Consider the following 15,055-nt stretch of genomic DNA (forward strand, 5'->3'; position numbering starts at 1 on the left):
CAACCCTGCAGGAGAGGGCAGTTAGGGGTGACCAGGCCGGCAGAGGAGGGCAGTTGGAGGTGATCAACCCTGCAGGAGAGGGCAGTTAGGGGTGACCAGGCTGGCAGAGGAGGGAAGTTGGGGGCAAACAGGCTGGCAGGGGAGCAGTTAAGCATCAACCAGGCTGGCAGCGGAGTGGTTAGGGGGTGATCAGGCTGGCAGGCAGAAGCGGTTAGGGGCAATCAGGAAGGCAGGCAGGCAAGCAGTTGGGAGCCAGCAGTCCTGGATTGTGAGAGGGATGTCCGACTGCCCTCCAGGAGTCCCAGATTGGAGAGGGTACAGGCTGGGTTGAGGGACAACCCCCCGCCGTGCACGAATTTCGTGCACCGGGCTTCTAGTATATATATATTATTGATTTCAGAGAGGAAGAGAGAGATAGAAACATCAATGATAAGAATCATTGATCGGCTGCCTCCTGCACGCCCCACATTGGGGATTGAGCCCACGACCCATGCCCTGACTGGGAATCGAACTGTGACCTCCTGGTTCATAGGTTGATGCTCAGCCACTGAGCCACGCTGGCCTGGCTTAATATTACGTTTTAATCTAAACTCTCCTCTTCCTCTCTTAATCGCTGCCCTACCCATGCCCTGCTTTAGGTCAGACCAGGGAAATGCTTAGTCTCTGCCATTTAACTGTATATGCCTTGCTCCCTATCTAAGACTGGAGGCATGCTTGGAATACCAGTGTGGTGCCTGGGCACCCTGCCCACTTTCCCTGCCTGATCACATTCCTCCCCTCCCTTTCCCCTGACCCTGTTACCCGGCCCAGTATCTGGGTTTCTGCTAATCTAGATGGATTTCCCAAGAGGCAACTCCTGCTAGTAGGGTTCCCAGATCCACTGTCTGGATTCCCTGATGTTATTCCTGCCAGCCACGTGCCAGCCTCTCTGGCATTGTGACTAAGCTGGTATATCACACCAAGTGCCTCTTAAAACCAGGTCAGGTACACAGGCCCCTGTCACCCAGTCCCTGGCTTGAGTGCAAAGTCTGGGCCAAGTCCAAGATGGGACTGTATAGCCCAATATAGCCACCCACACCCCATATTACCATGACGTTGTGCCTTGAGGACTCATTGCTGAATTTCGGGATAGATCAGAAATTGCATATTTTTAGCAAAAGGTTGGTACCAAGAAGCAGCCTGGAGCACAGAGGGTGCGTTAGGTACTTACTATGCTATGTAAACACCTGTACAGCTCCCCCCATTTCGCCCCTTTTTTCGCAGTAGCTGGCATGTGTGCTCAGCACAGGCAGCCAGTCTGGTGCGCCCATGTGAGTAAGGAATCTCCAATACAATGAAGGTGGTAACTGCTATTTTCCACTTCTATTCCGGTCCTAGAACCTCCTTCACACATGCATCCAGGCCCCTCCCCCTTCCTTTGGGCTGGAATCGAGGTGGCAGCCATACTGGTACTAACAACAGCAGAGCCACCAAAAGCCTGAGTCCCTGAGGGAATGAGCCCTTCTGAACCAGAACCCCATCCTGGATGTTTTAAGGGAGAAAGAGTCACTTCTATTGTGTTTTAATCATTGCCTTTCTGGTCAATTTGTTGCACAAGTTTAGTCTGTATTAGCTGATAAAGCTGGTACAATTGCAGGTGGCACACTTGTCAAGCTCTCTGCTGAGAGATTTTATGAATCATGGGCAGTGCTATTGATGCTAATTCCTCTAGTGGCTACTGGTCACTGGAGGCCTGCTATGACCAGGCACTGTGTTAGTGACATAGTAGTATTTTTACTTCTGGCAACATCTCTGATGGATGTGCAGCATCATGCCTAATCTTCAGATGAAGAAAGTGAATCTCAGAGGAGTTGAGTAGCTTATGAAGCTCACACAGCTGGCTGGTGCCAGAGTTTATACTTTTTCCACTATGTCAACATTTTTACACTATGATAGGAAAATAAGTTGCAGGTTAGAGATTTCTTATGCTTATTACTTGGCAAAGTAATGAATCCTATAGGTTTCACAATGGCTACTTACATACTGTTTCACTTTTTCCTATTTTAATATTATAAAAAATACATAGCTGCTCTGTAGCAAAAACAGAAGAGTACACTATCCAGTTCCTCTATTTGTGAACAGGTTAGAACTGTTCTGTCAGGTTTTGTGTAAGTCCGTCCGTTCAAAAGTCCAGGATAGCTTTGGAGGGCTCATTCTTGCAGTCCCTGAATACGTCTCCATTATAAGGAATGTGAGCTTTAAAAACAGGCTCACCCTCCTTTTCCTCAATGACATGGGACTTACGGGACATTGCCATTTTGCAAAAAGGATCAGTTTCTTTTATGTTGAAAACCTTCCTCAAGGACTGTAATACTGCTCTGACCACACTAGCTGCACTCAGTGCCTCTCCATCGTTTGGCTCAGAAGGATTTGGGCCTGTCAACTAGTAGAACTTTGGACCAAGGTTTGGTCAGCAGCACCTCCACCATGCTCAGCCTTTCCATTGCTGAGCAAACTGAGAGTTGTTTCCTGAATTAGCATCAGGCTAACAGGCCTCTGGCACTGCTCTTCTAACCCATATATTCCAAAGTGTTGTCTATTTCAGTTCTTCCCCCATCACTTGGCAGTTACAGCCAGCTGCATGGGCACAACACTTTAAACCTATTGTATGGGCTATTCTTTGTCCCTTGGAATTATCCCTTCAACAGTGTTTTCTTACTACTTGCTTTATCCTTATTATCTTTTTTTTTCTTTCGTTTCATATTCCTTTTCTTACTAGCACTTTCAATATACTCATTGCTTTTACACCTACCAGGTATGATGGGCTATTAATATTCTTAAAATAACTCAAAAGTAAGCACAGACACATGAACCAGACAATGGAAAGGAAGTGGTGCTGTGGTGCCAGGGACTAAAGGGACCACAGTGACCGTCAGCACCATCTGCTGGTGGCAGTCAGAGTTGGCATCCTTTCTTTGAAGTTTTAGGTTTTGGTTTTAGTTACCAAAGCTGGTTCTTGGGCAGAAGAGTTTTAGCCTAAATAATGGATTCGCTTAACAACCAGACCAGAGATCGATATTTCTATTCAAGGGCATCCATATGTCTAAAACATATTGTAAATTCTGAAACCATTCACACATGCTAAGAACCCCATTTATAAAAATACTAATTTTTCAAGGTGAAAGAAGATTTGCCATTATTTTCAAGTGTTCAAATAATATGAAGCACTTAATCAGGACTTGTGTAGAGCAGGTTCATTCCGGTACACTTACATGTGCTACAAATCCCTGCAATACACCAAGTACAATGAAATAGGCTGAAAATCATGTAATAGAAAAGAGGTTTCCTGTATTAAAAAACAGCCTGATTAGCCCTAACCGGTTTGGCTCAGTGGATAGAGCGTCGGCCTGTGGACTGAAGGGTCCCAGGTTCGATTCCGGTCAAGGGCATGTACCTTGGTTGTGGGCACATCCCCAGTAGGAGGTGTGCAGGAGGCAGCTGATCAATGTTTCTCTATCATTGATGTTTCTAACTCTCTATCCCTCTCCCTTCCTCTCTGTAAAAAATCAATAAAATATATTTTAAAAAAAACAAACAGCCAGATTAGTGGCTCACAAGTGGTCATTTATGACACCAATACCGAAGGGAGACAACCTCAGGAGAACCGCTGCCTCTCTGCGCATTCCCAGAGGAGGGACGAAGAGGCTTCTTGGAGAAGGTGCCATGCCACCTCTGAAGCTCCCACAGGATGCTGTCTTCCAGGGAATGTGCTCTTCAGTTGTTCCTACTTAGAACACAAGGAAGGGAGGCAAACCACCCATCTACCTGTATAATGTTTGCTTACAAAGCACTTCCAAGTCCAGTACGTCATCGGACCTTCATATCAACCCCATAAGGGTGTCAAACTGGTATTTCCCTCTATCAAAAAGGCAAAGTGACATAATAATAAGTAGAAAAGCAGAGACGGAGCCCCATGTCCTCTCCATGTCTACAGCTTGCTCCTTCGGCAGGGTGTCCCAGAGAACATATGTCTGCCTTCATGCGTGCAGGCCACTGCAGTCACCTCCCATCTGCCACATTACAGAGACTTCTGCAACTGCTGAAACTCTATGGGCAGAGTTAAAGCAACCTTATCTGCTTCATATTTGCTTTATTTAAAGATAAAAACTATATTGCTGCAATGAACATGGGCATTATTCACAATAGTCAAGACATGGAAGTAACCTAAGTGTCCTTCGATGGATGACTGGATAAAGAAGATGTGGTAAACACTTTTATATGTATAGTAGAATACTACTCAGCCATAAAAAATGAAATATTACCATCTGTGACAACATGGATGGGTCTTGAGAATTACGCTAAGTGAAATAAGTCAGATGGAAAAGGACAGGAAATGTATGATTTCATTCACATGTGGGATATAAAACAAAACAACAAACAAAAAACAAACTCATAGATACAGAAAACAGGATGGTGGTTACCAGAGGGGAAGACAGAGGATGAAGAGGGGGAAGGGGATCAAATACATGGTGATGGAAGGAGATTAAACTTAGGATGGTGAGCACACAGTAGAGCACACACAGATGTCATATGATAAGGTTGTACACCTGAAATTTATGTAATGTTATTAACCAATTAATTTAATAATAAATTAAAATTTTCCATATTATATTTATGCAAAAACTCCAAAAAATAAAGAGAAAACTTGAAAGCCAATGGCATCAGGGGCTAGTGGGTATCCTCCAGACACCGAGTCAGAATATGGCCCCTCTAATCAGTGCAGACCCAACTAAATCTGGGAGTAGAGCCCATCCATATTGGCCAAAGGATGGATATATACATATATATAAAATTACCTTAAACTTAGAAGTATGGCAAATCGAATTGACATAAACAGTTGGTTTATCAAAAGATGCTGCTAGCAACATTGATATCTGGCAACATCAATATTAAATGGCTATAAATTATATTCCCCATAGAAACTCTGTGTAGTATGAGGATTTATTCTAATTACACTTTTAAAACTGGCTTGAAAAATAGTTCAGTCTGGTCACTAAGTTAATGTTTACTCTATTTAAAAGCAGAGCTATTCAATCAAACCAATGCCAAGCACCTTTAACCCCAAGTAAAGCAGAAAGTTCCCATAAATAGAACATTATTAACACTCAGTTTTTACTGTGAAGATGAAAAAGTAAAATCAAGAGTTTACTTTTGCCAACAAACTACTAGGTTAAGTATTTACTCACTCTGTCCTTAAAAACCTCTTAAATCCATGGTGTTCCTTAATAGGCTGATGGGCAGAATAATAACCTCCCGGGCAAAGACCTTGTTGGCTTAATTCACTGACGTCTCAAGTCTCAGCAAACACAGCAGGGACTGGCAGTTAGTAAAGCCTCAGTAAGTATTTGTTGAATGGATGAACACATTATAGATTCGTGAAACACTTTCTCAAGCACTAAAAGAAATCCCAGTCTAGTTTTAATACTAATCAAGAAGGACTGAATTCAAATTTATCTGAAAATTGATGGCTTCTAACTCACCCATTTTGCTAACTAGGTCACTGGACCAATCAGATCATTCTATTTCCCGCCATTGTAAATGAAAGAGGAAATTCCCAGTGATGACTATAATATTTAGCTTTTGAACATACCAGGAGTTGGCTTTTTTCTTTATAAAATAATGGGAGAGTCAGAATAATGGGACTGTGCTTTGATAAAGTTGCAAAGAATAATAATAGAGAAAGAGTGGAGGTATTTTCCTAAGGCCAAATAGACTAACAAGATGAAAAACGGGACAATCAGTTCTACTGCTGAAAATATAGCACATAGTCCCTGTGGGATGCTTTTACTGAAACACGAGTTAGGACAACAGAGACCCTAGGGAGTCTTTTCCCTGTTTCTCTAGCAAAATCTCTGCACAGAGACTACTGGATCGCCTGACTTAAAAGTACAGCAGACTCTAATACGATGTGTACTCTGATGGCACACCTTTAAATAATACACTATTTGAGCTTATTTTGAGCAGATTAAAGCGCAGAATGGCCACACTAAATGAACATCCATCTACTTTCATCACCCCTTCCCCCTACAGCCCCTCAAAGCAATGTGCCAACTGCAGAACTGGGCAGTACATCCCCAGAAAATGCAATAATGCAGAGCTGATAAGGGCTGTTCAGGCAAAGCATTTCAGATAGAGGAGAGTTTCAAAGGCTGCTCTTACATTCTCGCCAGGGAGATCCCTGATGTATGATCTATGAAAAAGAAGAGCAAGGGAAAGAAAGTAATTATTCGATATAAAGTATCAGTATAAATAAAGGACTGTTAAGAGAATAGACAAGGAGTCTTAAACACATGATAGATTTTGGAAGTTTTGACACAATGGAAAATAGGAACCTTACTATAAATAATGATAGAAAAATATTTATATCAGACATAATACTTTACATAACAATTTTATGTATATTATTTCATTTCATTCTTACATTCAAACCAGTGATATGTAGCCACCGTAACCTCCATTTTTTTAGAGATCGAATGACTGACTCCTAGTGGCCAACAGGACCCCATGTCTCCTAACTCAGGATTCCATCTGTTTTTCCTGGAACACTACCTCTAGTGAGCTGGATAAGTGAATATTAAAAATATCAACAAAATGAAGTGTGTCATCAACTTCATAATGTACTACTCTCAAGACTAGAAATGTTTTCCTCTTCTGTAATTTATGTCAAGCTTTTCATGCAGCATCCTGTTTATAAAAACACAACAGTTTAAATGGCTTTGAAGGCCCAGGATTTAAAAATATATCTTGTGTAAAACTTTATCTTACAAACTACCACAGAATTATATTACAGTTACACAGAACTACATGGTAATTGTGTTACTCTCTGATTATGGCTGTCCTCTTGAATTAACAAAATGAGCACAATGAATTCCTCATCTCTCTTACCTGGTATAGGCAATACTTTCTCTCTCACAAAAATAATATTGGCATGCTTCTTGCATCTATACTAGAAGGGAATATACAAATGGGAAACAGTTACTGGTTTGGGATTATTCCTTTTTTTCTCATATTCAACTCAAAATTCTAGTTTGCATTTCAGGAACACATTTCTCATCCTGCTTACCGTGGGCTTCCTGACTCTTAAGTGGGAGCCTAACTCCCTTTCAGGGGTTGGCAGTATGGCTTTCTACAGATGAGAGCCAGGCTACCCCAAGGTGGTTCCTCCATGCCAGGCAAGGGCATCTACCTGGGGTGGTGCAGGCTTCTCCACCTCGCCTACTCACCAGGGTTTCATACTTCTTTTTAAAAATATATATTTTTATTGATTTCAGAGAGGAAGGAAGAGGGAGAGAGAGATAGAAACATCAATGATGAGAGAGAATCATTGATCGGCTGCTTCCTGCATGCCCCCTTACTGGGGATTGAGCCCACAACCTGGGCATGTGCCCTTGACCAGAATCAAACCTGGGACCCTTCAGTCCGAAGGCTGATGCTCTATCTACTGAGCCAAACCGGCTAGGGCTATACTCCTAAGTAAATCACCTAAGGGTCTGGGCTCTTATACTGCTTTTCATCCTTTACAGACAGTCTAAGTCACATCAACCCCCAAACTTTGGTTGCTACCCAAGAGCACCTGGAGATGAATAAGGGTCCAAACAGACAATTCAGCATATTCTTTTCTTTTCTTTCAGAGAAGTGGTCTGATCTTAGTATCTGGTTTCTGAGTCTCTCCTTTATGAAAGCAGAAAACCAAAATCTGCTTTTAGGGAACTGTCGGTTTCTGAGTAGACAGCAAGGAAAACTGTGGTCTCAAAGGGAAAGCTAAGTGGAAGTGTCTCGTTACTGGTATGTCCGAAAATCATTTGATGGGTTTCTCCTTCACTGCTACCTACTAATGGGAACAGAATCCTATGAATTAAAATAACACTTAAAAGTATATTTGAAAACCACTATGATCTCAATGTCAAGTTTACAAGCAAAATGTACATTTTAGTGGCGAGATTTTATTATCAGTTGTTATAATGAAATGACAGACTTAAAAGCTGGTATAAGAGCCTTGTGGCAGTGTGTTTGTGTGTGTGTGTGTGTGTTTTGCCTGTGTGTTGCCTGTGCAATGTGTGTGTCTGTGTGCTCACGGTAGGGGTGAGAAGGTTTCACTTCCAACTCCATTTGTTTAAAGAGAATATGAAGGGGAAGAATCTTTCTCAAGGATTTTTAATCTGCTAACTTCAAGGTCTTATTATATTTTTAATGCTTTGCATCCTGGATGTTTGTGTTCTATTTTTTTTAATCTCCTGTTTTTCACTGTGGTCCACTCTGAAGGCCATTTCTGTAAAAATAGTGAGTAATTCTCTGGAAATAAAATCTACAAGTGAGCAGATACAGTTTTATTCAAGGTCCCCCTTTAGGGCAAGGATAGTCCGGCAACCGATGAATGAGTTCCCAGCCTACAAATTTCATATAACAGAGAAACAAAAAGGAGCTTATCTCTGAATCAGCATTCTCTGCCATTCTCCCAGCCACACTCAGAACTGTTCTGTTCTCTCCCAAATTCTCTTGCAGGAGGGGGTGGGGGAAGGCACTGGCTGCATTTGGAGGGCTGTCCACACTGGGGTCCCTAAGGAAATCCACTCAGCCTTGAGTGCCGAGTTCTTACCCCAGCTCCCTCCCGGAGTGTCTCCTTTAATTACCCCAGCTCCCTCCCACTGTGTCTGCTCACACAATGCATCGCCCAGCCGTCATCTTCTCTGGCTCCTATCAACTCCTCATCAGACTCGTCTTTGCCTTCGAGTGGCATCTGCTTCCCAACCTACACATCTCAGAACCTGGCTGAGTGACAGCTAAATCCCTTTCAAAATAGAAATCTGATCAGGTCAAGCCCTCGCTCCACAATCACTGACAATTTCCAATTGTTCTTGATTTAAAAAAGGGTCAAAACACTTAAGTTGTCCCCAACACCCTATCCTGCCTGGCCTTGCCCACCCCACCCCCTCACTCAATCATAATAACCTCTCCTCCTTCCCATCTACACTCCAGTCAAAGCCCCCTGCTCCCCCAGCTGCACAGACCCTGCCACACTGTCCCTTCGCTGGACCCGCCGGCCGCAGTCATCCTGTCTCGCCATCTCCAGCTGCTTGTCCCCTGCAAAGCTGCCCTGCAATCCCTGCACTGCTCCCGTTCTAGCGTAACGGGGCGCATGGAAACATGTCCTTTCCCTGGAGTAGGTACCATCTGAAATGATGTGCTGCCTGCATTCTCCCCCTGCTTCCTCCACCACAGAGGTCACGGCAGCAGGGACCCTGCTTTCACTCCTAAGTGGTCATCTCAATGCCTCCCACATAATGGGCACTTTTTAAATGAGTGAGTAAATCAGTCCATCTTGGGCCTTCTCACTGTCTATATATTTTTTTTTCTAAGACCTTGAAGCATTTTCTCTGACGCAAGGAAAGATGAAAAGCAGGAACAGAAAAAACTTCTACCCGCTTTTTCCATAGGCCTGTACCTACAGATTTCCTCGTCCCCTGCCCCAATCTCTGTCCATAGGAGAGTTTGGCAAACATCTAAGCAATGGAAGAGTGCCACTCTCCCTCTGATACTGATGACATGGGGAAAGAAGAGCAACCATGATGTCTAATTTGTATTTTAATCTTTTGTCTTCCTAGTGAAATTTGTTTTCCAGGAAAGTATTGTAATTCAAGGAGAAGCGTGCATACTTAATGCTCCGGAAGGAGGTGTTTTGTCGTCGCTGTTGTTCTTCACTTTAGGGGAGTTGGAAAGGGGGCTGGCTGCTGGAGGCCTTTCGGTATGAAAGGTGTTGAGAGCAAAGCAGGCCTAGGAAAACCTGGGTGCCTCACTGAAAGGACCCAGGCCTGACCCTGGGGCGTGAGCCACATTTTAGAATTCTCTGGCCCTAAATATTTGGGGCCTCATATGGACAGTCCTTTGTAAAGCTTCTTCACATTCCTCAGATTAACCAGGCGTCCTCAAACTACGGCCCGCGGGCCACATGCGGGTGTTTTTGCCATTTTGTTTTTTTACTTCAAAATAAGATATGTGCAGTGTGCATAGGAATTTGTTCATAGTTTTTTTTTAAACTATAGTCCGGCCCTCCAATGGTCTGAGGGACAGTGAACTGGCCCCCTGTTTAAAAAGTTTGAGGACCCCTGAATAAGGCGACTGAGTGCAATAGTTACGGAGTGACCTAGGTAGGGCTCTTAAAGACCTAGTTTTGAATCCTGGTTCAGTCTTTTATCAACTAGAACAGTGGTTGGCAAACTGCGGCTCACGAGCCACATGCGGCTCTTTGGCCCCTTGAGTTTTTAGCAAAGGCCAGCTTAGGAGTACCCTAATTAAGTTAATAAAAATGTACCTACCTATATAGTTTAAGTTTAAAAAATCTGGCTCTCAAAAGAAATTTCAATCGTTGTACTGTTGATATTTGGCTCTGTTGACTAATGAGTTTGCCGACCACTGAAGAAGACCTTGGGCAGATGACATACGCACTCCTAACCACAGCTTCCTCACCTGTAAAAAGGACAAACACAGATCCCCCTAGCTCATAACTGTGCTGAGAATTAAAGGAGACACTCAGCAGTGTGCTGGCCATGGGATAAGCCTGTGAAGTAGGCAAGACAGATAACTGAACCCCTTCCCACGGCCTCAGAGAGGTTGAGATACGCAACCCGTGTGTCGTGGAGCTGAGGACCCGAGCAGAAGTCAACGTGCAAATCCCCCGCTAATTCTCAATGTAATGGAATTCCTAGCAGCAGGAGGGACTTGATAATATAGTATCATTGTTCTTCCACACGGTCCTCCAAGCAGCAAATTATGTTTGTGCTTCTTAAACACCTGAAGCAGAAGAGAACCCCTACCAGTTCTGAGTATAAAATCCTGTTGTGTTGAGGAAACAGCTGTCCCCACAATCACGGGCAGAACCTACGAAACCAGAGGCACTGATATTTGTCCCCAACAAAAAGGGGAGACTCAAGAGAACGAAACGTAGATCACAAGTGGGCCGGTGTTATGGGACAGGGGCCAGCAAACTGCAGACTGACCCCGGCCCTCTGCCTGCCTGGTAGATAAGGTTTTTCTGGAATCGCCATGCCCATTCAGCTGAGACAAAGACCCTAGGGCCCACACCCTCGGTGTTTACTATCTGGGCCTTCCCAGCAAAAGCTGCAGACCCCTGATTAGAAGACATAAAACGGGGGAAATTAAACCCTGAAAGTAGCTTAACATGCAACATTTTATTCCTAGACTTCTTTCTTTTCACACCTTCAGTCCCAAGAAGAAGAGGTGCTTTACAGGTGAACCAAATCCCCTAACTGAAATGAACAGTAAGGCCTTCAAGTTAAGAGGGCTCCCCTCTCCCCGCCTCAAAAAAAGCCAGTTTAAGAATGTGTTGCCCAGCTCATTTGTCTCAGTGGTCCCAATACCTTTGTCTCCCCAGGGATGAAATTCTGCACGTTTACAGATAGGAAAGACTCACTGGGGTTTTCTCTTCTTTAAGGGTCGGTGCTGGTCTCCAGCCTGGGTCCGATTCCTCCTGTCCTGCCTCTTTCTTACAGATGTTCGGAGACTCCCAGGTACCTGGTGTTTGCAGATCACAGTAGTGTGATTTTGTGGTCAAGCTATTGGTGAAATCTTTGGACTGAGCTTTGCTGAAGAGAAACAAATGTGGAATTATCAAAGACATTCTTGAACACGGACAACTTTTCCAAAGCAGATGCCCACATTCAGATGATGTGAAAACCAGTAACAGATACCATTGACTGCGTGCTTATAATCTGCTGAGCTCTTGGCTTGGTATTTTAAAGAGATTAACTTAATCCTCAGAACAATCCTGTGACGAAGGCACCATTACCTTTGCTTTTAAAAAACAACTATATATATATATATATTTTTTTTATTGATTTCAGAGAGGAAAGGAGAGGGCGAGAGATAGAAACATCAGTGGTGGCAGAGAATCATCAACTGGCTGCCTCCTGCACGCCCCCTACAGGGGATCAAGTCCACACCCAGGCATGTACCCTGACTGGGCATCGAACCATGACCTCCTGGTTCAACCACTGAGCCTAGCCAACTGGGCACCTTTGCTTTTTATAAGAGGCTCAAAATAACGATATAATTTACCCAAGGCCACATAGCCGATAGTCAGGATTTGAACCCAGGTCTGCCCATCTGCTGGTTCAGATGTTAAACTGCCAGGGCATACCTCCTGTGATCAGCAGAGGGTAATTCCTTTAGCTCTGTATGTGTAGTTCTAAGGTACAGAAGGTGGAAGGCAGCATCACCAGCCCTGGGGATCTGAACTGAAGTCCATGTGTGTGTTTCTATTTCACCAGCTCAGATAGGACTGTCAACACTCTAGGGAGAACAGGGCCACCCTGATCACAACACAGAGGGGATCCATCCCCTACTCACTGCTCCCACCCTAGTCACCTCTCAGTTGATCCTGTCACTTCCTTATTCAAAAACCTCTTTCCTGTCCACCGAATGCGGTCCGAACTCCTAAACCTGGCCTTCAAGGCACGTTAGAGCACGGCCCCCATCTCCGACTATAGGCCCATGTGTTCCCCAAATACTCAGAACTCAACATTGCCCAGAGAACCACAGGCTCCGTCAATGCTCTGTTTAGAACTTAATTGTAGCACACATCCCAGTCAGTATTGGCTGCAGGGAGCTGCCTGATTCTCCTGCCAGACTGAAGCTCCTTGTTCACCTGTGAATTCCCAGTGCCCAGCACAGGGGGAGCACCTAATGGGCCTGCTTATCCTCTGCCCACAGCTAGGCAATCTTCTTTGAGGGCCGGAAGCTTGAATGGTCACTTATATTCCTGATGTCCAGCTGTATCGGCCTGCGTTGCTCTAGCATGATTCCAGGGAAAGCAGTGGTCACTGGAAAAGCCACATCCACATCAAAACGAATGACCAGTGGGAAAAGGAAACAGCTAGTTCAATGATGGGAAGGACAGGAATCACCAGGAGTCTAAAGAGACTTTCCAGAGGGATCTAAGTCTCTTTTGTGACCCTTGAAATCCCACCCCACTCTCCCACCCAATCCTGTGAGCACGAGGCTTTCATGGGTTTGCAGATTGCATACCTGAGCTCTTCTGCTTCCTGCTGTGCTTTGGGCTGGGTGCTCTCAGCAGCGACTTCATTACAGGGCACATTGTAGGGTTTGTCTAGATGGTGTTCGCCCATCACCCACACCCAGACTTCCTTATCGGCTCCCAGTTTCCAATGAACAGATTTGCTGTTCTCTGCAAGCAAAACAAAATTTGGATTGAACAGTATCTCTAGTCAGGGGTTACCATGTTTTCCATCATTAAAGTATTTAGGGTCTTCAGGGGGAGGGGGGATATTAGAAGAGGCGAAGCACTTCCAACCTGCCCAAGAACAAGCAGACTTTCTAGAGAACAATGGACATGGCAGCTGCAGTGATGTTTGTTTTGAATATATTTTTTAAAATTTTTTATTGATTTTTAGAGAGAATAATGGAGAGAGAAAAAAAACATCGACGTGAGAAAGACGCATCAATCAGTTTCAGGGGATCTCCCTGACCGGGACTTGAACCCACCACCTTTTGGTGTATGGGACAATGCTCCAACCAACTGAGCCACACCAGCCAGGACAATGAATATGGTTTTTGAACGTGCCCACTTTATAAACGAAGGAGGCGAGATGGCATGAAAGCATGCATTGTGTGCAGCAACCTTTAGGGTAACGGAGCTAACATCAGATACCAGAACCCCTAAAGTCTAAGCATCTCCCTGTGCCCCAGAATTAACAGCCCACCCAGGATTTGGTGTTGCCACTATCTTTATAGGCTGCACTGCTGGGCAAAAACATGCTTTTGAGAGTTAGACTGGCTTTAGTTGAAATCCTAGCCCTGCCGCTTACTAGCTGTGTGACTTGGACAAATTACTTAGTAATCTTTCTAAGTCGCCGTTTCCTCCTCTGCAGCACGGGAATAGTGATATCTACCACACAGGACTGCTGAAAGAGTAGGCAGGCTAGGTGTATAGGCCTGTCCCCTAGTGCCTGCCACATACTAGGAGTTCAAGAGAGGTTAACGGCTATCATCACTCTCCTATTGTTTCCTTATATGGCTGCTCAGAGATTCACACCAGCTGAGAGAAGATAATACTACTGGTAGGTAGTGTGATACTTGGTGAAGCTACTTAAATAACCCTTGTTTACAACTGGTCGCAAGGGGTGGATTACATTCTAGTGCCCTACTCCTGACATGTGGCCACCAAGGTCATGCCCCTGAACCCTGGGGAAGGTGGAGATGCCTGGGAGAGGCCAAGAGGCACAGTCCCTAAGTCAGTAGGTCTCAGAGCAGGCCTACCCAGGGCTTCCGGGTCCACAGTTGGGTCTGGTCAAGATCCCTGGGCCCTGAGGATCTCAAGCCAGCCAGTGGTGTTGGGTACGTGAAAAGGGTGCCCACCTGGAACACAGGCAGCCATGCTTATAGGTTAGAAATGCACACTGGGATTGTCTTGCCTCCTTACAGTAAGTAGAGGAAGGTTTTCAATGAAAGTGCCTCCATGTACTGTATTGTTGACTACTTCCTACTGCTGCCTGAGGATACATTAAAAGGGCAGGCTGCTCAAAGTCAGATTTGTTCTCTGTGTTGGGCACCCCATTCTGCCCAATGCAGTGGAGACTTTCTGCAGGCTGATAACGTTCTAACTAGGATACGGGGCAGGGCGATTGAGTCATAGTCTTCACTACAAAAGGAGTCAAATGCCTCCTTCCGAAGGAAGCTGACCTCACGCAGTGTCACAAGGGGAGAGTCAGGGGAGGTGACACCAGGGGCGAAGGGAAGATCGATCCTGAATGTGCCCTCCTGGGGACAAGCCCAAGCCGTGACCAGCTGGGGCTCTGTTTGGGGAAATGCCAAGTGGCTCATTAACTTGAGAAAGTTGTCATACTTCACGAAATTCCCTTTATCACTCTCTCAGGGCAACTCATACTATGTTTTACTATGTCCATCGCTTAACCTTCACCTAAGTGATCCTCTACAGTATTTCTGACAGCAGGAGGGAGATGCCATGAGAGGAGACTGCAGA

General features: G+C 44.7%; 1 protein-coding gene across 5 annotated transcripts in view; it reads right to left on the reverse strand.

The window, feature by feature from the left end:
- Positions 1-15,055, reverse strand: part of SH2D4A (SH2 domain containing 4A) — a 53,258-nt gene that overhangs the window by 24,684 nt on the left and 13,519 nt on the right. For all 5 annotated transcript variants that reach the window (XM_079778612.1, XM_079778610.1, XM_079778613.1 and 2 more), the window contains exons 3-4: positions 13,081-13,240; positions 11,468-11,639 (exon numbers count right to left, since the gene is read on the reverse strand). In XM_079778612.1, coding sequence (XP_079634738.1) covers positions 11,468-11,639; positions 13,081-13,240 — 332 coding nt within the window. The remainder of the gene's footprint in view (positions 1-11,467; positions 11,640-13,080; positions 13,241-15,055) is intronic.

The sequence above is a fragment of the Cnephaeus nilssonii genome, assembly GCF_951640355.1.
Source record: "Cnephaeus nilssonii genome assembly, chromosome: 8".
NCBI lineage: Eukaryota > Metazoa > Chordata > Mammalia > Chiroptera > Vespertilionidae > Cnephaeus > Cnephaeus nilssonii.